This window comes from Hypomesus nipponensis, chromosome 14 (genome assembly GCF_054491055.1).
Source record: "Hypomesus nipponensis isolate SF chromosome 14, ASM5449105v1, whole genome shotgun sequence".
NCBI classification, from domain to species: domain Eukaryota; kingdom Metazoa; phylum Chordata; class Actinopteri; order Osmeriformes; family Osmeridae; genus Hypomesus; species Hypomesus nipponensis.
Genome location: NC_140374.1, coordinates 22,652,937 through 22,675,663, shown reverse-complemented (window position 1 = coordinate 22,675,663; position 22,727 = coordinate 22,652,937). Strand labels below are relative to the sequence as shown.

The 22,727-nt window shown below is 41.9% G+C and overlaps 1 protein-coding gene across 2 annotated transcripts in view; it reads right to left on the bottom strand.

Moving 5' to 3' along the window:
* Positions 1-311: 311 nt before the first annotated feature.
* The window catches only part of lingo1a (leucine rich repeat and Ig domain containing 1a), a 112,641-nt gene continuing 90,225 nt past the window's right edge, over positions 312-22,727 (bottom strand). For both annotated transcript variants that reach the window (XM_084672884.1, XM_084672885.1), the window contains one exon: positions 312-4,065. In XM_084672884.1, the coding sequence (XP_084529010.1) occupies positions 2,206-4,053 (1,848 nt within the window). In that variant the 5' untranslated portion in view covers positions 4,054-4,065 and the 3' untranslated portion in view covers positions 312-2,205. The remainder of the gene's footprint in view (positions 4,066-22,727) is intronic.

Sequence of the window (22,727 nt, the reverse complement as noted above, 5' to 3'; positions counted from 1 at the left end):
CTAAATACATTACTGCTTGGGAAGACCTCTGAGTCATTGTTTGACTTAGAAGGTAGCCAGTGTCTGGACCATAACCCTAACCCTATGGCAACAGTTCTTAACACATAAGGGTGCACTAAGCCTAACTGTATCCTGAACTCTAATTATAACCCAAACTCTAACCCCTCGCAACAATATAGTACGCAAAAGGCTGCAGTCAACATCATTATAGTTATTTTCTTTCATTCAAAGTGTTACTGCATGTGTTTTGATTTAATCAAGATGGGACTATCAGGTGTTTAAAAAACTCCATAGATTGTTTAATACAACATACCATATGTTCAACAATATAACATCAATAAAATGTTAATAAAAAAAAATCTGCATATTACTTTTATTGCACATAACAATTTGAATGTAGTTTTTAAATATATTTTATAACTTTTTTTTAATAAAAGGTTGGCTTGGACTACATGTACAACATAGTCCTGGGTCAAAATAAAAAAAGAAACAACATATTCCCATTAATTGACAGGACCAGAAAAGAAGGCTAAGTACAGTAGCCACAATGAACACGGAGAGCATTCAGCCACAGAGAACCATGAGCCCAAGCAAATGGCTTTTCTATAAAACGGATTACGTCAAACCTGCTTCAGATGGCTCCATGGGTGAAACCATCTGCGTCCCTCCACCATCTGCATATTCCATCCATACATCCAACCCATTACTGTTTTGGTCGTCCATCATAATGTTATCCTTGAACACACCCGCAAAGCCCGTCTGTACACAGACTTGCAAAGATAAAGGTGTACAGTACTGAATGAATGTGAATGAACATTTTGTATCTTTTATGCTCAAACTCTTCACATAATGTTTGGACACATAACCGCAAAAGAATCCTTCTCTGGAACCTTTTTGCATGGTTTGCAAGGGAAGATGAAAAAAGAATATCTGCAGTTGCAATAAAAGATCAAATCTCACTAATGTTAGATTAAAAATAAACATTTTACAGGTTGTTGAGCACATTATCCAAACAAAGTAGAGCTACTTCCATCTTCCATAATCGTGTTACCCACAAACATAAAACCCTTATATAAGACCATTAGGTATGCAGTGTAAAAGATGGACGGTAAACAGATACTAAGTATACATGCACATTCATGGGATGAGGAGCACTGGATGGTTGCACTCTCAGTCGTTCTCATGTGCAGAAAAGAACCCATGTGTTACCTTAAAATGTCTTATGACTCATCCTCTGAACAGAAGGAGGAATAAGTATAATGTACTGATTGGTTTACTGAACTATGGAAGATAGTCCTCACAAAGCTCTTTCCGCCATAAATGATTTGTTTATAGACGGACCAGTACTTGGATGTAAACATTTTTGACATAAAACACTCTTTCATCCCCATTCATTTTAAACTTAATTTTGATCAAGTGACAAAATAATGGTTTACTGTCTAGTTTGTTTCTATCTGTTGATGCTTTTACAGTTATGTTGCTGAGATCATGAAAAAGCAGGAATGCATGTTACAAAATTCATACTTGAATGACACAATGTACAGTACAGTTAAAATTATGGCGTTTTGACCAGAAAATACAACAGCTATTACAGAACCAAAAGCTTTGGTAGAGCAGGTTAATGTCAGGATACTCTTACGTACACACTATGACACTATGTTACTGAAATTACATTCTATCAACACCCACTGTCATGGATCCATTTCATCATGTACTTAGAAGTACATCGTTATTTAAATGTGCTCATCAACCCATACAAATCTACTTTTTACTCTTTGATAAAACAACAATTCCGTTATCCTTGATAGCAAGAAATAAACAAAAAATGACAAGCAAAAATATTTCAAAAACCAAAATTATGGTCTGCCTTTTGCATTCTGCCTTTAGTTACGAACATACAAGTGTTTCTCATAGGTTTTTTTTTATACAATTTTTTTTCCCAATATAAATCCACAGGAATATGAACCGTTTACAACAAAATTTGCTGAAGTCCTCAGAGAATGTGCCAATGATCTGGAGCATCTGCAGAGCTCTCATTGTTCTCATGGGCGCATCACAAAAGCAAAGGACCATCCCTCTCAAGTGCTTCAGTCCAGAAAAAAATTACTCTATGATTCCCAGGCTCCACAGGTTTGTAAGGGAGAAGTAGACATATTAGCCTTTTTTTTTGTCCCAACATCACAATTGTCCACCACAAAGCCCCCTCTAAATCATCTTCATATTGAACTTGCGGGGAGCATCTGCTCCATTGCTGCTCATGCCAGCATCTGACTTGCGTGGGACGTACTCAATCTCTATGTTGTGCTTGGTGTTCCCCTTCCCACGGCTCCACAGGAACAGCAACACCAGACAGAACAGGACCACACCCAAGAAAGATATGAATCCCATGGTTGTGGCAATGATTAAGGTCTTAATGTCAAAGGGGAAAGGGGCGTTGGCTCGTGTCCCATTGACACCGTTTTCGTTGGGCTGGTTGGAGATGAAGGCGAATGTCTTGTTGGGCTGGTGTGGCCAGTCAGGTGAGTAGCTGTGAACGTGGAGGTGAGCCAGGGATGTATCATTGCCACCTGCGTTGCTTGCTATACACACGTATGTACCATTGTCCTGGATTTGGGCGTAGCGCACCTCAAGGTTACCGTCAGAAAACACTGTGAGCCTTCCGATTGTTTTGGTTGTGATTACCTGCTTCTGCGGGGAAAGCCACATGATCACTGGAGCAGGATCTCCATCCGCCTGGCAGCCAAACTGAACGGTGGTTCCCTCATCTACAAATTTCTGTTGAGCTTTGCGATCCCTAATCCTGGACTTGCGACATGTGAAGTAGTTGGGCTGCAGAACATCTGGAAAGTCCTTGAACTCTTTCCCCTGGACAAACTCAGGGGAGGAACAGGTGGGTTGCTGACGGTTAAAGTTGAGTCTCCAGCGTCTGCGGAACACCCAGAGCAGGCGGCAGTCACACGCCAGGGGGTTGTCATACAGTGCCAGGGTCTCCAGGTTGCCGACCGAATGGAACGCAGACTCTTCCAGAGTGCTCAGAGTGTTTCCCGACACATTTAGGATCTTCAGGTAGTTAAGGCCCCGGAAGGAGTAGGGCTCAATCATTGCCAGCCTGCCTCCAACCAGATGAAACTCCTGGAGTCTCAGAAGGTCGTGGAGCTTATTCCCCTCAATTGTGTGGATAGGGTTATAGGACAGATTGAGAAAGCGCAAGTAGACCAAGTGCCGCAGAGCTACATAAGGAATCGAGGTCAAGTTGCCACTGGCAATGGTCAGGGAGGTCAGGTTCAATCCATTGAGGCAATTGGAAGTCATGGTATCCAAGTAGGGCCAATTGACTATCTCCAATACTTTGAGCCGGTAGAGCCTTTTGAAGGAGTAATCCCTGATGACGTTAATGTTGAGGTGGCGGAGCTTCAGGTTGATCAAGCTGTGGAGGTGGGTGAAAGCCTCTGTGGGCACGGATGTCAGATTACACTTCTCCAGAGTCAGGTTCTCCAGGCCACTGAGGCCGTGAAAGGCCCTATGGGAGATGAACACCAAGTCGTTATCACCCACTTCCAGGGATTGGAGGTTGTACAGGTCTTGGAACATGTAATCCAGCAGGATGACAATCTTGTTCTCGCTGATGTCCAGCTGTGTGAGGTTGCTAAGGCCAGTGAACACACCCAGCTGGATGAGCTTGAGCTTGTTACTGCGCAGCCCCAATGTTCGCAGGCCGTACAGGTTGTTGAAGGCTCCAGGCTCAATGGCCGAAATGGTGTTCTCATTGAGCTCCAACTCTTCCAGGTTTGGGTAATTGGTAAACTCATCTGGGCCGATGGTCTTGATGCGGTTCTTGCTAAGGTCCAGCAGCCTTGTTTCTATGGGTATCCCTTCAGGGACAGTCATGAGTTTCCTACGGTGGCACATGACAGAGCGCTCCTGGGCATTGCACTCGCAGCGAGAGGGGCAGCCTGTGGTGGATCCAGACAGTACCGTGCCTAGCATGAGAATCAATATGGGCTGCCAGCACGCCACCAAGTAGCTGTGCCCACTCACTTCCCCGACCACCATCCTATCGGTTACCTGGGGAAAACAGAAAAGAAGGAGAAGGGTCAAGACAGGAGACCTGACGGCGTGTGAACATACTACAGCCACAATCCAAGAACAACACACTCCAAGGGATGCTAGTCCATGGTGATGTCAGTTGATTTCACAGAGAACACAAAATTGCTACAATCGACAATCTTGTAAATGGTATCAATTAGGATCACACACGACTGCATTATGTGCCATTTCCTCAAGTTACAGAGGATACACAATGATGTAAGGTGTAGGATATCCATTTACCAGAGGACCATGATACTATTCTCCATGGTGCTGCCTATTGTCAAATAGACATATCTCAGTAATTGTAAGTAATCTTGTGTAACTTGAGATGTAACCTTCATGTGACACAATTTAAATAGAATCAGAAGTATTAGATTGGCTATTAATGCCACAAATGACTGTGGAATGATTTTTTTGTTTGTTGAGAAATAAGGCCAGCATAATAGACACCTGACACATTTGAATGCTACTATATTCAGTCATCTGTGTGAGCTGCTTCAGAGATATTTCAAAGGGAAGAGGCTTTGTGAACAGATGGGCTGGGGAGGGATGCATGGATCCATTGCAAGGTTACAGCAGCACTTCATTACATATATTTATGATTTAGGGAAATGCTGGGCTTGGACGGAGCAGAACGTGTAGAATATGAATCTTGTTCACTAACATGTCTGTTCCTTAAAGTCTGTGAGTGTGGTGTGTGTGCGTGTGGTGTGTGTGTGTGGATGTGGTGTGTGTGTGTGAGTGTGGTGTGTGTGTGTGTGGTGTGTGTGTGTGGATGTGGTGTGTGTGTGAGTGTGGTGTGTGTGAGTGTGTGTGGTGTGTGTGTGTGTGGTGTGTGTGTGTGTGAGTGTGGTGTGTGTGTGTGAGTGTGGTGTGTGTGTGTGTGTGTGGATGTGGTGTGTGTGTGTGTGGATGTGGTGTGTGTGAGTGTGAGTGTGTGTGGCTCACACTTCCAATTCGGTCCTAGGGGATGTGCTCAGACACGTGCACAGGATCAATCAGGTGATGTCAGATGACTAATACTAAATGATGGCACCTTTAAAATGGGACCAGGTGCTGGAGGAATTAAGCCCATTTTCCAGAGGGTAATCAAATTCATACTGAGCTCATCTGTGGTGTGTAGAGTTTACATGAAATCATTTTCCTCCTTTCCTCCCTTCTTCCCCTACATTAGAGTTGAGAGGGAGGTTGGGGGTAATTGGCACAATCAGAGATGGATGATGGCAAACGTGATGTATGTGCCATGTCTAATATTCAGCTTTTCCCCATTACAGCCCAAGTGCTGGTGGTAACATGAAAGCTAGGTACTGGTCTTAAACGTACAAAAACAAACAGTATTTAATTTTCCTTCCTATAAGACTAAGCCCCCAGCCTCCCTCCGTTTAAAATGTAATTAGGAATTGATTTTAACATGATACCATTTTTATGTTGTATGCTGCAAAATGCAGGGGTAGAGTGATTCCTGCTTTATTTATTGAAGACCCAGCACATCGGTTTGTTTAAAATGAATGCCTCGATTTGTGAACAGCTATTCATCTGTGGTATGTATATGTATAATAATAATATTAATAATAATAATAATAATAAATATAACTGCAAGGCAGCAATGAGGTGGCCAAGCAGTCAAATGACCCAGAAAACGTTTTAGACATCCTCAGAACAGGGTTCTGAGTGCACGCAGCAAGTTTGGTGTGAATCCATCAAAGATTTGCTGAGATATGACCCAACTTCCTGTTTGCTGGCTGAACGGCACATTTTGATTGGCTGTACCGGGAAAACGGTTTCGAAAATCAAAAAACAATGTGATAGCTTTTGTGAGGCTTGGTCTGAAGATAATCTCTGCCAAATTTGGTGAAGACTGGACAGTCTTTTTTCAGTAATTCAAAATGGCGGCCACATCAATTCGGCTGTTATCACAATGTGTTACACACGGGATGTACCAAGATATCATGAGACAAAGGAATCACTTAATAAAGGCAAACAAATCAACTGTTATTGGCCAAAACACATTTTTGCTTTCTGCGGCCACACCCAGTGATCACATGACCCCAATTTGTTTGGACATCCTCAGAAGAGGGTTCAGAGTCATCATACTAAGTTTGGTGTTGATTTCTCAAAGAGTTGCTGAGATACGACCCAACTTCCTGTTTGGTTGCTTTGTTGCCAATTTTGATTGGCTGTACCGGACAAACGGTTTTGAAAATCAGAAATCTTTGCCTATCTTCAGCGAGAGTTGCTCTGACGATGATGTGTGCAAAATCTGGGGAAGATTGGACAAAAAATTAAGGAGGAGTAGCGAAAAACTGTATAATTGACGCCATAGAGTGTGTTGAGCTCGTCTTGGTCCACGGAATCCATCGGTAGTTCATTGTTGAAAATCAGCCATGGTTCAAAAGTTACGTGTGTAAACAAAAGTCAAACTTTGACCAGTTGGTGGCGCTGAAGTGCTCCAATTGGAGACATGAAACTTTGGGTAAATAAAGAAGGGACTGTGCTTAATGTGTGTGCCACATTTCACAACTTTTTAACATAAGGTTTTAGGGGCTGCCATAGACTCCAATGGCAGAAGAAGATGGGTAATAATAAGAAAAGGTAGAAACACTTACGTGGCTCCGCAGCTTCGCTGCTTGGCCACCAATAGTATATCTATTCATAATCTGTAACATTAGCCGAGTCATCTTTCACACACTGTACTGTTATTAAGATGAGTTTGGTTAAGCTTGCCTAAAGCATTACTTGATAATCCTGGTCTGATAGTGATAGCCATTAGTCCTATAAATTAACCCACACATCAAACTTTCATGAACATCCAAGACCTTGGAACTTAAAATGCATGATTAAATGTGTATGAGACCTGTCATAGGCTACCTGCTGCACATGAAGTCCACCTGAGGAATCCCTGTAACCTCTCGGGAAACCCTGTCAAATAGTGACTGCGGTTGTTAACTTATAGAGTTCCCTCAGTGCTAAGCAGTTTAACCTCCCCTCATTAATCTGTCTCTCAAGTTAACGTACAACCCAGACCTTCAACACTGCTTTATGGAATGTTTGTGAAGCTGGATTATGTACACGTTTGAGCGTCAGCAGTTTTAATGGTCAAATTACATGTGACATAATGTGACTGGAACGAGTAACAACATTTATATTGTTATGGTAGACAGTTAATTTTATTAGAATAAAAACTACAGATGTAGCTATCGCTAATAATTTGTGGATTGTTTCTCTTTCCATAGAGACACAGGCAGATGTCCCCAAGGTCAAATATAATCATCAAATCAATGAGGAGCAACAAGGTGACAGGGTAACACAAAACAAAATACGTTGAGTTGGAAAACAGCTATTGAATCCAACCATCACATTGTTGTGTTCATGTGCCTTAAGTTTGATCAAAAGTAAGGTTGACCTCACCTGAAAATGCACACAATTAGACCTTAGGACAGGTGCCTGTGCTGTTGGAGAGGGCTAAAGTGTACTGTGTTAATACACAGTGTGTATAATCACAGTATACCGTGTTAATACACAGTACGTATAATCAGATTGCTAAGATTCACTAATACCTACATTGCTCAACCTGCTACTCAGCTGGTGAGGCCCTTTAAGGAGTGCTTATCCTGGAGCCTTCAACAGCAGCTAGTGCAACACACGACCAGAGCCGGGTGGAGCTGCCAGACTGCATCCTCACTCTCACCATCTCTCTACCACTGCAGCATGTCTGTGGCGGATATTGTAAGAGTCTCTATGTCCAACTGCATTATCACTGATACCAAACCCTAATCAAGGGAGCACATCACAACCTAAGCCCTTGATGGTAAAGCTCCCAGGACAGTTTTTGTAGCACAGTATTAGCATGATAATGAGTACTGGCAGTCCTTCACTTCGCTACTGGGGTCAAAATAAGCTTTTTGACATAATACCCTGGATGATTATTTAATCGTGCATGGGACACATCTAATTATTAGCCATGGGTCATTTGAAATAGACAACACCAGTCATAATTATAGGTTGTCATCTTCTCATATAGGTACAGAAACAGGCTGTGCCTAGGGGTGTCTTCAACAACAGATAAGCAGTCATATGAGACATGCATATCACATCAACTGCTGCACATCTTTAAGTGGTATATTTGTACTCTTGTAGGCAGACAGCATGAATGCAGTATTTCACTTCAGTCAGCAAGCAGCAGAAGTGAAGAATTTTCTCAAAGAAAATGAATGTGGCAGGGAAAAAAAGCAAGCGAGGAGCCCTTGGACCAGCACCAATAATAATCAGATCAATGGCTGCATGTTGAAATCAATGACAGCCAACTGTGAAGCGGATTGGATCATGGGAAGAAGACCAGTTGCAAAGGGTGTGCAAATTGTGCTAGACTTACTCTACTGATGAACTGAGCTGAATTGTCCAAAAACAATTATACAAGAGCACAACAAGAACATTTCTGAAACCACATGGGGAGGAGGGTGGAGTGGCGGGTGCTTGTCTTATAGCAAGTACAGCGATAGCTAGTCCCTTGTACCTGTCACAATATATCACAGCCAATCCTAGCTGAATACTCAGGTTAAATACCGGTAAGCTCCAGGAAAATCCGTCTGAGGTAGCTGATGGATCTATCCTGCAAAGTGTTAAAGTGCTCTAAGCCAACGCCTGGGCAGCCTGCTTACTCAGCTCCCCAGTTTAATCCTGAGGAGGTGCCCCACTATGTTGATTAGCACTTCATTTGCATGACTTTGATAGCATATCCCACAACCGTTTGCATTATGTTCATACTATATGTACTAAGTAGGAATGACAAATTCATTTGTGGAGAATGCCTGGAAATGAATATCCCTTGCAATGGTTTAGCCAGGCCTAAGAATATATTACTAACGACAGTTTATAGAAATTTGTGCAAAGAAATTACCTTTCCAAAAATAATGACAAAGATTTTACTGACCAGGTTTTAGAATGGTACTGATGTTCCATCTCAGTGGTATTGTACCAAATTCAGATCACTTTGATCAAAACTAGAACTGGAATGAAATACATACAGTATAGAATATCCACAAGTTCATTTATAGAGAACGCTAAAACAAAATGGAAAGCTGTTACTGTTTTACATATCCTCCAGTAAATCTTTGATTTCCCTCAAATGTTAGACATGTGAATGGCTAAGGGAAGGTGACCAGCTTGTCATTAGTGAGTAAATCACATGGGTGGGGTCACTGAGGCTAGCTCAAGATACGGCCTAGCTTAAACGTGAGTCGACGCCGCACAGGCTAGCTCAAGATACGGCCTAGCTTAAACGTGAGTCGACGCCGCACAGGCTAGCTCAAGATACGGCCTAGCTTAAACGTGAGTCGACGCCGCACAGGCTAGCTCAAGATACGGCCTAGCTTAAACGTGAGTCGACGCCGCACAGGCTAGCTCAAGATACGGCCTAGCTTAAACGTGAGTCGACGCCGCACAGGGCAAGCTGAAGCCATAATCCAGAGAAAGATGCTGGTAGATGACACAAGGTGTTGGATTCCAGCTGTTATTTTATTAAACTCATGTTGAGGGTTGTCTACAACTCCTTCCTGATCTTCACCTCATAGAGTCCAGTCTGCTCTGATGCAGCCTAGATCTTCACCTCACAGCTGACTGCACAGTCTCAACAAGCACTTACTGTGTATTAATACTCGTGAGCATATGGCTTGGGGAAATACAGTATGCAAGTCTCATTACAGTATGATAAAAGCTTTTTCTGAGTGGAATTAAACTGCTTAGTGAGAGTAATGCTGAACACACTATCACACTGCAGTTTAGTCCAGATGTGCACTTGTGTAAGCATTCAGAGTAGATGTGAACCTGAAATGGTACATGATGTTACACTGAGTCATGTGAAAGTGGGACTGGGAAGGATGGTGACGCACAAACAGAATGCTAGTCTTATGTAACAGTGGCTTCATATTCTTATGCAAAGTTTATAAGTTTGATCATGAGGCACACATTAATTAAAATGTTTTAGTACAGTAAAAGGTCCAGGGTCAGAAAGCTGCTGTGTGTCAGTGGTTTGAGTAAAGGTCCTGACAGACCTGAAGTACCTATGTCTCCACTACCAGGCACATTAATACTACAACACTATGAAAACACGACAGTAATACCACAGTGAAAATACAGTGCACAAAATAACATTGCTTAAGTATGTCTCAACAATAACCTCTCGATTACAGTAGCTGATTAATGCATTGCGGACAAGTTTTCAAAGTCAGCTACAAATAATATTACAGAATAATACTGTCAGAGTTACTGTTGTAAACCTGTTGGCAAGGGAGTAGACAAAATGGATGTTCAGTGCTATCTGAGTGAGGAGCCATGCTGCATCTCTCTGAGCTAGAGAGTGAAAATATTCTTTCCAGGTGGTCCCAACCTAGGGTCCAAGCCAAATAGCCCTCATGTCCACTCTTGAATGCAGTGATATCCCTGCTCTCCCAAACCGTAGGAGAGTAACAATACGCCTATAAAGGATGATCAAATGCGTACCCTAATGACGCTGCTTGTGAAGACAGTGCAGTCAGTCATATTCCATTGCCCTCATGCCCTCAGGCTGTAATTAGGGCAGCACGTTGCTCCGTTAGCAGGGCTGGTTTTGTTTGAGGAGGTGGATCTTTGTGCTTCTCTCATTAGATCTGATGAGCTCATTACCCTCTCTCTCAAACTCTCTGGAATAAAATGAATTAGACAGTGCTGCCTCCTTTTCAAAGACAGAAAAATGTGAGTTAAAAGAGTTTTTCCCCCCCTAAAAAAACGACTCTTTTGTTATCGGTCCACAGAGCTTTAAATAAACTAGTCACTAAAACGAAAATTGAGGATTCAATTGCACATCACCAATGACGTTTCTTAAAACACTAGTGACCAAAGTTCATAATCATTAAAATAAAGTATTTCTTTTGATATTGCATATTTGTTATCAATGAAAATATCAACAGACCCTAATAACAATCAAAGACACATGGTAAGTGGCCTCTGATGAATTTGCAACAAGGGGCGGATGACCAGAACAACTTAATTATGGAAGAATCCTGCTGAGCTTTGGAGCAGCAGTCATTTTCAAGTTTATTTTAGTGGAGAAGCGTAATGATGGCATGGCTGGAGGTCTAGCTTTCACACAAATAAACCCAAAGCAGCTTTATCCCATTCTGCTCAGCGTTTGGTGGATGAGGTCATCTCTCCTCCACGGAGCATCATATTTGTTTTGTTTGGGCATCTGAAGGCGGCTAAACTTGAAACAAAACTGTGTAATAGTCACACAAACACACTTATACACACACAGTCAGAAAGATCCAGAAGCATGCACAAACACTTTTCCAGCCTCCCCAGGAGCTAGTGACCTTCAGAGCTCCTTAGTGCCACTTGCTGCTAAACTGGCGAAAATAAAAACTGCACAGCCATGGCAGAAGGAAAAAAAAAAGAATAATTGATTCAAAAGGTCACCTTTCCTCATACTTCACACGGATGGTGACCTTGTCAGAGAGTTTGATCCTTTAGGCAGGACCGAGCCAGCATATACAGCCTGCTCCCACTACGTATTTAGAAGGCAGGATCCAGTGGAAGATAACAAGGCCCTGAGGTGCTCACTGGAGATCCATTTCAAAGCTAAGGGGGCCAGGAGAGAGGCTTGGGTGTGTGGTTAGTCATTCGCTTCACGCTGGCAGTAAGCAGGCATATCATGACCTTTGTCTCAGTGGCTACTCTCAAAACAAAGTCTTGGCACAGTAAGGGCTCCTTATAAAATCACCCAAGCGGACGCAAACTAGTTATGACAACTACACTAAAGGGGATCTTGTCTTGGTCACACTTGAGCTGGTTAATTATCCAATAACTAATATGGGCACAGTTGAGGTTGGCATTCACTACATAATGGTAATCACTTACCACATATTATACAGAAATACAAGGGAGCTGAGAGAGTGAATGGAGAGCTATTGTCATTTTGCCACCACAGTCAAAAGAAACTCTTAACTCAAGCAGCCTCCTTTCTTCATTGAACAAGCATTTTCCTATTGTTGCTGCTTTAATATACAATTTTCCTTGGCAGGAGAGAAGGAAATATAATTTAGATTAGAAAGAGGATACCATAGCTCTAAAAGACATACTTGAAATATTATTCTCATACAATATACATGAAATGCTCCACTGTTGTACTTTGAATAGGAATATGATTACATTGATAGAATAAAAATGTTATACTGATGACCTTATTGCCTTGCCGGAGATGTTAATATGGCACAAGTAAAAAAAAAAACTGCAACTGCATATAAGAACATGTTTCTGGTTCTAACCTGAGACTGAGATTGGTCATTTCTCAAATTACCAGCCCCTCCTTCAAATCCATTGGTTAAATCTACAGTATTTGAGCAAAATATATTTCATCAACATAATATTATCCAGTTTATTCAAGTATTACAGAATTCCACTTGCACATTTACCATACAAAAACCATTATGTACATAAACAAAGCATTTAATTATGAATATGTAAGCTTTTGTTCAATTGTGAGGAAAACTTTCTTTAAGTGAAACTCAGAACAAAGGTGGACTTGGAACCAATAAAAAATACTTAATTAACAGAGTAAAATTGTCTGTCAAAAATTCATGTTGCAGGGTTGTACTGAGGGCTAAGTACATTGCTGTTTTCACAAAATTTGCATGTGCATAAAAAGAATCTACGTTGGAAGCAGGCAGTTGTCTGGAGTGCCTATAAGTCACACGCTTGCCTACAGGGCCCCACTGCATCTCAACAACACATCTGCTTTTTATGCCACTATGTAAGATAGGGACTTTGATACTACAGAATCACAGAACACACACACACACACACACACACACACACACACACACCACCACCCCAACATGAGAAAACAAGAAAACATCCCTTAATCTTACAATGAATAATTAAGATGCAGCTTATCGTCTGCACAAGTGCAAGAAGTCCATAGCATGGTGCAGCAGGGTGATATTAACTTTAATCACGACTGGCATTTCAAGTCTTCCTCCCACTGAACTGAGAAACGTCCCACTCTCTTAGCTGGCCTGCAGATTGTGGAGAGGCATTTAACGGTAAAATGAGCAGTAATTAGTTGAGAAAGAGGTGACCCCCGGTGCAGAAAATACCACAACGTACCCCGGCCACAAATGCTGTTGGAGGGTTAGTGCAGCCCCAACGGAGAAGCAGTAGAATGACATAGTCGTGCCTCATCTTAGTGGCATTCCATAGGAATGGGATTCCGTGCCATTGTCCAATAATAAGTTGTCTTTTAAAACAAGCCTTCAATCAACCCTAAATATCTCACAGCTACATTATGACTGAATATGTCAAATGACAGGAAATGCAAAGGCAAAAGAGAAAGACTGCTCCTACAGTCTCTGAAAAATAACCCAATTTCCATAAAAACTTGTTGTTGAGGACGGATGTTTGTGAAGTGAAGCTCACTGTGCTAGATGCTGTGGGAAACTAAATCACATTTTCCAGAGGCTTCCAAACTATGGTCACCTTCAAAAATTTGACAAACATTGAAAGGTTCAAGATGCAATTTCATTCCAGCACATCCATGAATACAAAAAACAAACATCCTCTGACATTCTCCCCAAACAGTTCTTGATTTATAGTACTTTGAATGTGCAGACTCTTGAATGTTATATAAAACTGCTGAAGCAAAGACACTATTTACCCATTTAGAATTTATCTCCTCCAATGCGGAGGGTTGAAAAAACAATTTCTTATAAGTGCTTCATAAAAAATGTGTGTTGCAAGAAGTGTACGTGAGCCAACTCATGCTGTGAGGCACATTCCTTCTTGAGTTGGATCAAAAATGTGCCGCTTTCCCAAGAACAGGAGCGATGGAAGCCAAGTCAAAGAGCTCCATGAAGCTCCTGCACTGCAGTGGAGGGGTCACGCTGCACAATAACCAGGACTCCATATGTTCCCTCTGTTTAAACAGCCTGGTATGCTAGGTGTTGTTTTAATTGCTCTCAATCCTTGCCTTTTGCCTGTTGACTTAGACAGTTGTAATTTAACCAGAGTTGACTCAGGACAACAAGCTGTTTGAAATTCACACTGTGCTGCCTGCGGCATAGCCCAACCAGTGAGTCAGTGTCCACACTGCAACCAGTGAGCCAGTGTCCACACTGCAACCAGTGAGGCAGTGTCCACACTGCAACCAGTGAGGCAGTGTCCACACTGCAACCAGTGAGGCAGTGTCCACACTGCAACCAGTGAGGCAGTGTCCACACTGCAGCCAGAATGAATCACCTGATTATGTATGCTAGCAAAACACGAAGCCTGTGGAGGCATGTGGAACTAATTGTAAATGAATTGTGCAAAAGATTCAGTCAAGCAAGGTATAGATTTAAATATCTTTATATGGGTTAAAACCAGGCCAGGATCACAGTTGATGACAATATTAATATCGGTGGATAGAAGAAGAAAAAAAGAGAGGGTTAGGGTTAAGATTGTTTTGGGGAGTAAAAAAAAGGGGGACTATTGAGTAGATCACTGACCCAGTCACAGATATAAATTAACTGAAAGTATCATTTTATTATTCTGGTAACTGAAAATCGGTAACAGTCTTGACTTCAGGAACACTAATGTAGTTGATACAAACACAATCCAATTCAATCTTTCATATTTCAATGCCACTGTCTCTGTAGATTAAGTTGCAGACCCATGACTGACATCTAAAAATTTATATTTTGTATACTTGGATATACCGTATAACAGCTAGTTATTATAAATTAAGGAATTTTATTTTTCCAGACAATTCTATCAAATACACAGTACAATATCTATGATACACAAATACCCTTTGAGATGTTTATGTACATTTTCACATCTAGGTAGGCCATGTAGAAAACTGACTCAATTACTTTACTGATATGAATTGAGAAAGAATGACTCAGCCAAATGGAAACAAAGGCTACAAGGGAAGGGGGTTATACCAGAGTAACAGGGTTAGACTAGAGTAGCAGGGTTATACCAGAGTAGCAGGGTTAGACTAGAGTAGCAGGGTTAGACCAGAGTAGCAGGGTTAGACTAGAGTAGCAGGGTTAGACTAGAGTAGCAGGGTTAGACCAGAGTAGCAGGGTTAGACTAGAGTAGCAGGGTTAGACTAGAGTAGCAGGGTTAGACTAGAGTAGCAGGGTTAGACCAGAGTAACAGGGTTAGACTAGAGTAGCAGGGTTAGACTAGAGTAGCAGGGTTAGACCAGAGTAGCAGGGTTAGACCAGAGTAACAGGGTTAGACTAGAGTAACAGGGTTAGACTAGAGTAGCAGGGTTAGACTAGAGTAGCAGGGTTAGACCAGAGTAGCAGGGTTAGACTAGAGTAGCAGGGTTAGACTAGAGTAGCAGGGTTAGACTAGAGTAGCAGGGTTAGACCAGAGTAGCAGGGTTAGACTAGAGTAGCAGGGTTAGACTAGAGTAGCAGGGTTAGACCAGAGTAACAGGGTTAGACTAGAGTAGCAGGGTTAGACCAGAGTAGCAGGGTTAGACTAGAGTAGCGGGGTTAGACCAGAGTAACAGGGTTAGACTAGAGTAGCAGGGTTAGACTAGAGTAGCAGGGTTAGAGCAGGATAGCAGGGTTAGACCAGAGTAGCAGGGTTAGACCAGAGTAACAGGGTTAGACCAGAGTAGAGGGTTAGACCAGAGTAACAGGGTTAGACCAGAGTAACAGGGTTAGACCAGAGTAGCAGGGTTAGACCAGAGTAACAGGGTTAGACCAGAGTAGCAGGGTTAGACCAGAGTAACAGGGTTAGACTAGAGTAGCAGGGTTAGACCAGAGTAACAGGGTTAGACTAGAGTAACAGGGTTAGACCAGAGTGACTTTCACAAAGAATGTGCAGTGCCAGGGTAAAGAAACAACAGTCTGAGTCCAGACAATAAAGATGAGGCCTCTCAAGCTATCATCCAGCTCCAATTATATGTAAGAAGCTTACAGGGAGGAAACTGACCTTTATATATAATCAAAGATTATAGGAAAGGAAACAACAACAGTCTTTTTAAGTGATTGAATGACAGAAGCTCACGGGAATTACCAGTAATTAGAAGCAAGATTACGTTTCTAAGCTGTCCTTACATCCTTGAGTCCACTGCAATTTGCTGCCTTTGTGAGATCAGGGGTCATACAGATGGTGAATGACATCCATATCTTACTATTATTTATTAATAATGGATGGTCTTAGGGAGGCCGAATCTACATTTTGACCAAGGAATATCCATTTCACAAATTTGAAGCACATGTGGATCAATGACAAGGTGACCTCATGTGGCAATACAAAATGGCTTTGCTTTTGATACTGCAAATCCCTTGCCAACACATGTGAGATAAGGAAAATCCTGATGTGAGGTAACCTTGCTTCCCCCACAGCATAGTCTATGCATAACAGGACAAATATGACCCTCACAAAAACCTTCCCATTTCAGACAAATCAGAAAAGCCAAAATGTGTGTATGTGTGCCCTTTATTGTGGAGGGAATTAATTAAATCTCAAACACTTCAGATCAAAACAAATCGAAACATCCATCTGCTGTATGTGCCACTCAAGCATGAATTAATGACTCTTGCTTTTATTTCTTTGGAAAGATGTGTCTTCTCCCTAGACTGTCTGAGATGAACCTAAGCACCCACTCATTGTCACATGTGTTTTGACACACACTTGGGGATGAAAAGGCTTGTCTCCTATCCAACCTAACACCAATTATATAGAATACTTCATCATTATCTGCAGGACCAGAGGCACCTACACCTGGACTGAGACCCATGCCTCCTACTGTGGCTGTGAACTACTGCACAAGGCATCTTGAGGCATTTCCAGCAACAAATTAGAGTAAATATTACCATTTGGTTGTCTTCAACATGTTTTGAGGCAGAAGTGAACGACCAGTTACATCTTGACTATAAAGCAGAAGGTTATTTGAAAAGGTATGTCCCTCAAGGGCATGTCCAGAGTTGCCTAAGGTCTGGGACCTGAATCTATTCTTCCCTAACCGGAAGCTCAAAGCAAGGTGAATGGCAGGGCGACAACCTATTTTCCTTATCATCTCTTTGCTCCTTATTAACAACGTGGCAGGCGTCGGAGCCTTGAAATGCTAAATAGACGAATTATTAATTTGACATTTGCATATCTCGTAAAGGCTCAGGCTGGGGGAAATTGTATTAGGGGAGAAGATTAATTCCAAGGCTTCTTTTTAGGGCATAACACCAGCTTCACCCAATTTACAGAGCCCATTACTTGTCATCTTAAGTAAAAATGTAATGCATAAAGAGAGTCATCGGCACACCAGAGGAAAAGTCATTTCATCACCTGATATCCACTCATAATGTCTTGCTGAAGTTATTTCACTTCTACACTTCCAAGAATGCGTGATTGTACCCACCTGCCTGGTAATGAGACAACGAGGTTAAAGTAGGAGACGCCTGTTCACACATCCGTCCCCCCAAACCCGTTCACCAAGAGTCCCTCAGGTGCCCGACTACTTTGCACTTCTGTGGCCGGGTGTCAGTCTTTAGAGTCTGACAAGGTCAAAAGCCATTTCATTTTCTCGCCCTTGATCCCCCCTCCGGCCGCTCCCTTTACTCTTTCATCAACTGCACCACGGCACCCCTCTCCCGTTAACACTATCCCTCTCCCGTTAACACTATCCCTCTCCCGTTAACACTATCCCTCTCCCGTTAACACTATCCCTCGCTCTTCCTAGTAGAATTACAGAATGTGACTGCGGGCAGCTGAGACACACCTACATTGCCAGACCCTGCAGTTCAATCACAATGACGTGTCCATATCTTCCGACCAACTCTAACACATGATTTAGCTTTACCAGGACTTGTGCAATGCAATACTAAGTCGTGCACTGTATGCTAGACGCTTATCTGTAAGCATGTGCTGCTTTTACATGTGCATACTTTTACAAACAAAAACTGGTAATATGGCTCAAGTTACAGGAATAAGACAGTAATTTGACATGTGCAAGTATATGCGGATAAATAAGGGTTTACATTTAAGGGAAATCGTAAAATGTCGACATCATTAATCACACCTTTAGAAATATTTATAGCTTACAGTATCAGACGTGATACTTGAAAGCATTATGTAAAAATTTTAATTGAAACATAATTGGTCCCTACTCATTGCATAACATCTACACTGCAGTAACCACGGGCACTTAAATGGGCGTTGCTGTAAGTGATTAAATTTGTCTCTATGCTACAATAGTCTTGGTGTTCCACAGTAGAATTCTGTTCTCCAAGTCCTAGAAGGCAATATATATCCAGGCATTGGACCATTTCATGACAGTCAACTTTCAAACCATGATGTTTTAAAGAAATCATACTGTTACCCTGACAATGACAAAGATAGCCCTTTGTCCATGCCAATTTTCGTTCGAGCCCTGAACTGATTGAGTCCAAGTGAATATGGCATGTGCTGTTTCTTCCATCTTGGGTCTTTATGATTCTTAACTGCCCCTTTCACTGGACTGTAACGTTTGGACATCTCTATTCGATGATGCATTGGTGAGTTTCAGAAAGACAGTATTACAATTCTTTAGACTGGGCTGATTCTAAATTTTGACATCTTTTCATGAGTACATACAGTACAATGCTTTCTGACTGATAGATAGAAGCCAAAATCTTGTTTCCTTGCAGCACTTTTCTTTATCACAAAGTTTTGAAGCTCTTAGCTCCCACTCCATCCCTCTGCCTGTTCAATTCCACCTTTTATTTCAGCTGCTGTTTGGACAAAATGGAAGAAAGCAAGTCTTTCCTATGAAGTACAATGTAGACATGACCGCACGCTTTGGCAAGCTCCCTTTTTCACAGCCTTGACCATAAAAGACTTACAGCACAAATCGGCCGTCAGGGTATTTAAATTCAGGGCTTTTAGAGCGCTAAAAGCCAGATATTCTTTTGTTCCAGAGAAAAAAGGCCACATTGTTGCAAAACCACCAATGTATGGTGCTCGGTCTGTTGACTGGCGGATTAAAAGCGACTGCATTGATTCACTGAATTGGAGGATACAATAAGCTTGAAACACATTAAAATATTATAATTATCAAAGAGGACTGTAATTCATGCATCAGGGAGGAAGCCATTTTTTAGGCTGTGGTAACACTTGTTTCTAATGAATTATAATAGGATTATTGGACTGAGGTGATGCTTCTTTGTCCAAAGCAACTAAACCCAGGGTCTTCCAGGGTGGATGCATGCTGCTGATGTGTCTTCTGAGAGTGTCTCATTTTATCCACTAAATTCCAAAAGGACTGTCGTTTTTACATGGACTATTCTACAGTCATAGTTTGGAGTTCAATACACCAAAATGATAAATAAACAAATACTTGTTTCAAACTGAGTGCAAGTCTGAGATGAGAGGGGCAGGACAGGGTTGAGAGAATAGGCTGCCTCTCATGTTTCTCGACAGTTGGAGGGTCAACATAACAGGGGCAGGAGTGTGGAGAGCACATACTTAAATAATGGACCAATTTTCTATCTAAACACATTATTTTCCCAGCATTCATGTATTGGAGCAGGGTCACATGTCTCTTATCTCCTTATGAAACTACAGTATGCCTCTCTCACACATTTACGCACACACATACACACACATGCATGCACAATGGTTTGGCCAATGGTAGCTGCCTAATTTTTCCATAATTTTGAAATGCGATGAGATATAGCTCTACAAGCAGGTTGATTACACCACATACATAGCAGTACTATATGTAGTATGTACTACATACATAGTACAGTGTTACATATTATAGGGATATGCAATTCTTATTACAATATTTGGGGTTGATAATATTGACTTTGCATTTCTGGGTCCCCCATTTGGTTGTGGATGTGTATCCACTTCAAGTCTTTGAAACATTTTAATTATTGATTCTCTTTAAGCTACATATCATGTAGCCTGCTGTGGGCATTTATCAATATAGTCCACAGATAAATTTAACAAATTCAACCAGACAACCCCCTTTGTCACGTTCTGCTTAACTCAACAACTTGTAGACAGGCAGGCTTACGAGCAGGAAACCCTCTTCCAGACCCACACTGAGACTGTTAACTCCCCCTGCCAAATTACATTTACAGCCTGCCTCCTTGGGATAGTGACATGCATGTCAATCACTGCCCCTTGCCAATGATGGGTGTTGCGGTTTAATTCCACCAGGAATCACCGTCACCAGCAGAAGCATTGATTGGCCCCCATGTGCTGCATACCTTCTCCTCTCAAAGAGTAGGTTGATGGAGAAGCCTTAGTAATCAGAGTCACACCTCCACCACCCTTTGGCCCATGTCATCGTCTATCATCCCCTTCTCTTTGTTACTTGTTCCCCAGCAGCAACATCCATAGGGTATCAAGTACCACATGCCAGAGGGTGTTTTTCTAGACAGAGACGGATGTGTGAAAATAAACACCAACACCATGTTTGACATGGATTTTGACTCCTTTTCTTGGAAGTACAAAGGCCAAAAGACAACATATGCTGGCCTCTATGTCAAGTACTTTAGTCAAATTGACCAGACCAAATATGTCTCAATGCTCTATGTAGTAACAGTGGGTGTAGGGGGGGGGGGGGGGCTTATAAAGTGGGCTTCATGCTTTTATCCAAATGGTTTGAAAATAAAAATATTAAAAAACAGCTTCTGAAATGAACCCTGTTGAAGGCAAGTTTGGCAAGCATTTATATCTAGTGGCTATTGCCATTTCCTCAGGCTTCTGAATATGTAACAGTACAGGCTATCTGAAATGTGCATTTGAACTTGTTTCCTCCAAGGGTATTCCTGAACAATTCAACATGGGATATGAATGGGCTTGTGCTAACTTGCCTCAGCCATCCGTTATATCGTCATCAAATGATGACCCATGTGGACACATTACAATGCACTGACATGCTTAAACATTGTAGAGGACCAGGTCAGTGGACCATTTCAATTAGTGTCAAAAGATGTCACAGGTCTTATTACTTTCATAGCGCACACAATAGATAGAGCTGCACTGAAGATGACATTCAAATGTATCCGCACCATTTCTAAATTTGGCCAAACAAACTTGGATATTATCATGTTTTCCCTTAAAATTAGTTAAATTGTATATGTTCTATACTGTAAGGCTGAGAGTGATGGGGAATTCTATGTTTGTAGGATCTACTGTACTGTACAAATCCTAGAATTAAAAAGGTCAACTTTCTTAATGCCACATGATACAGAAGTGTAACATCATCAGACTTGATTGGTTGGGCCGTACCATAGACAGGTTGGGCTGTACCATAGACAGGTTGGGCTGTACCATAGACAGGTTGGGCCGTACCATAGACAGGTTGGGCCGTACCATAGACAGGTTGGGCCGTACCATAGACAGGTTGGGCCGTACCATAGACAGGTTGGCCTGTACCATAGACAGGTTATCAATGGCAAAGCCAACGGACAGAAATATGAGCTATTCAACACTTCCATATATCTGATGGAGTGTTTCATTTGAAGCTTTGTGACCAAGCTGTTCTGTGTGTCAATACAACTATAACTGCTTTGTTTCCAGAGACACACACTGTAACAAGCACACTGTAACCTTCTAAAAGCAGAAAAAGCACAGGCACAATGAGATATAGCTTTAACAGTGTGACCACGAAATAACACAAATCTTAGAACAACATATACCATTGTTTGGTTATGCCCAGTGAGTTCTAGATGTATGTCAGTGAATTATATATATTACATTTCTTGGGTAGGGGAATAATACATGTCAGTTTTAACCCTGAGAGAAGGAGGAATAAACAACTGTTCCCTGGGTAAGGTGTTTAAAGACAGAACCCTGCACATCAAGCTAGCTGGGGGAGAATTTCACAGCAGGCAGGAAATCTAACTCTGCTGGAACTCACCAGCAAGATAAAAGAAAAAAAAACATCTTAAGCATGTCCCTTCACCTTGTCCAACAGCCATTGAAGAAATGCATTATAATCTCTTGGAGGCTGGCCTACAAGTTTATGATGAGGTTTAAAAGAGACAAGCTTTGAAGAACAGACCGACAGATCCCACAGCTAGCGTCAGCACTGATGGCACCACAGCCATGCCATGTAGCTCAAGTCACAACATTAAAGCAGGATTTGGTGAACTGGTTAAGTAAACAATATAATTGTGCTCCCCTATGTGATCCGTACTGTTGCGCTACGTCATCGTGGCTTTAGAGAATGCTGGCTGCGCATGAGGGAGCTCATAAACACCTTGTCAACACAGAAGGTGTCAGCTTTACACCCGGGGTGAGTGTCTCCTGGAGACATGACAACACGTGTGAACAAGTCACAGGCCAATATTAGACATCCCTTACTAGCGCTATTGGTCCTTCAGTGTGGTCAGGTTGGTTGTCTTGCGTGTCTCTCAGTTACTCAATAATCAATGTAGTCATGTGCTTACAGATCCAACTGGTGGCACAGATCACTAGAACAGTTTAAGTTAAGTCTAGAATTTATCATCTGAGTTCATCATGGAAAGGTCTCCAGACATATCCGTGTCTGGGTTAAAATAATCCAGGATAATCTTCATACTTTGGTTTCATTGGCGTACATAATGATCAAGCATACACTGTATGGTAGGGTTAAAGTCACAAACGAGATAATCATTTAAACTGCATTGAAATGT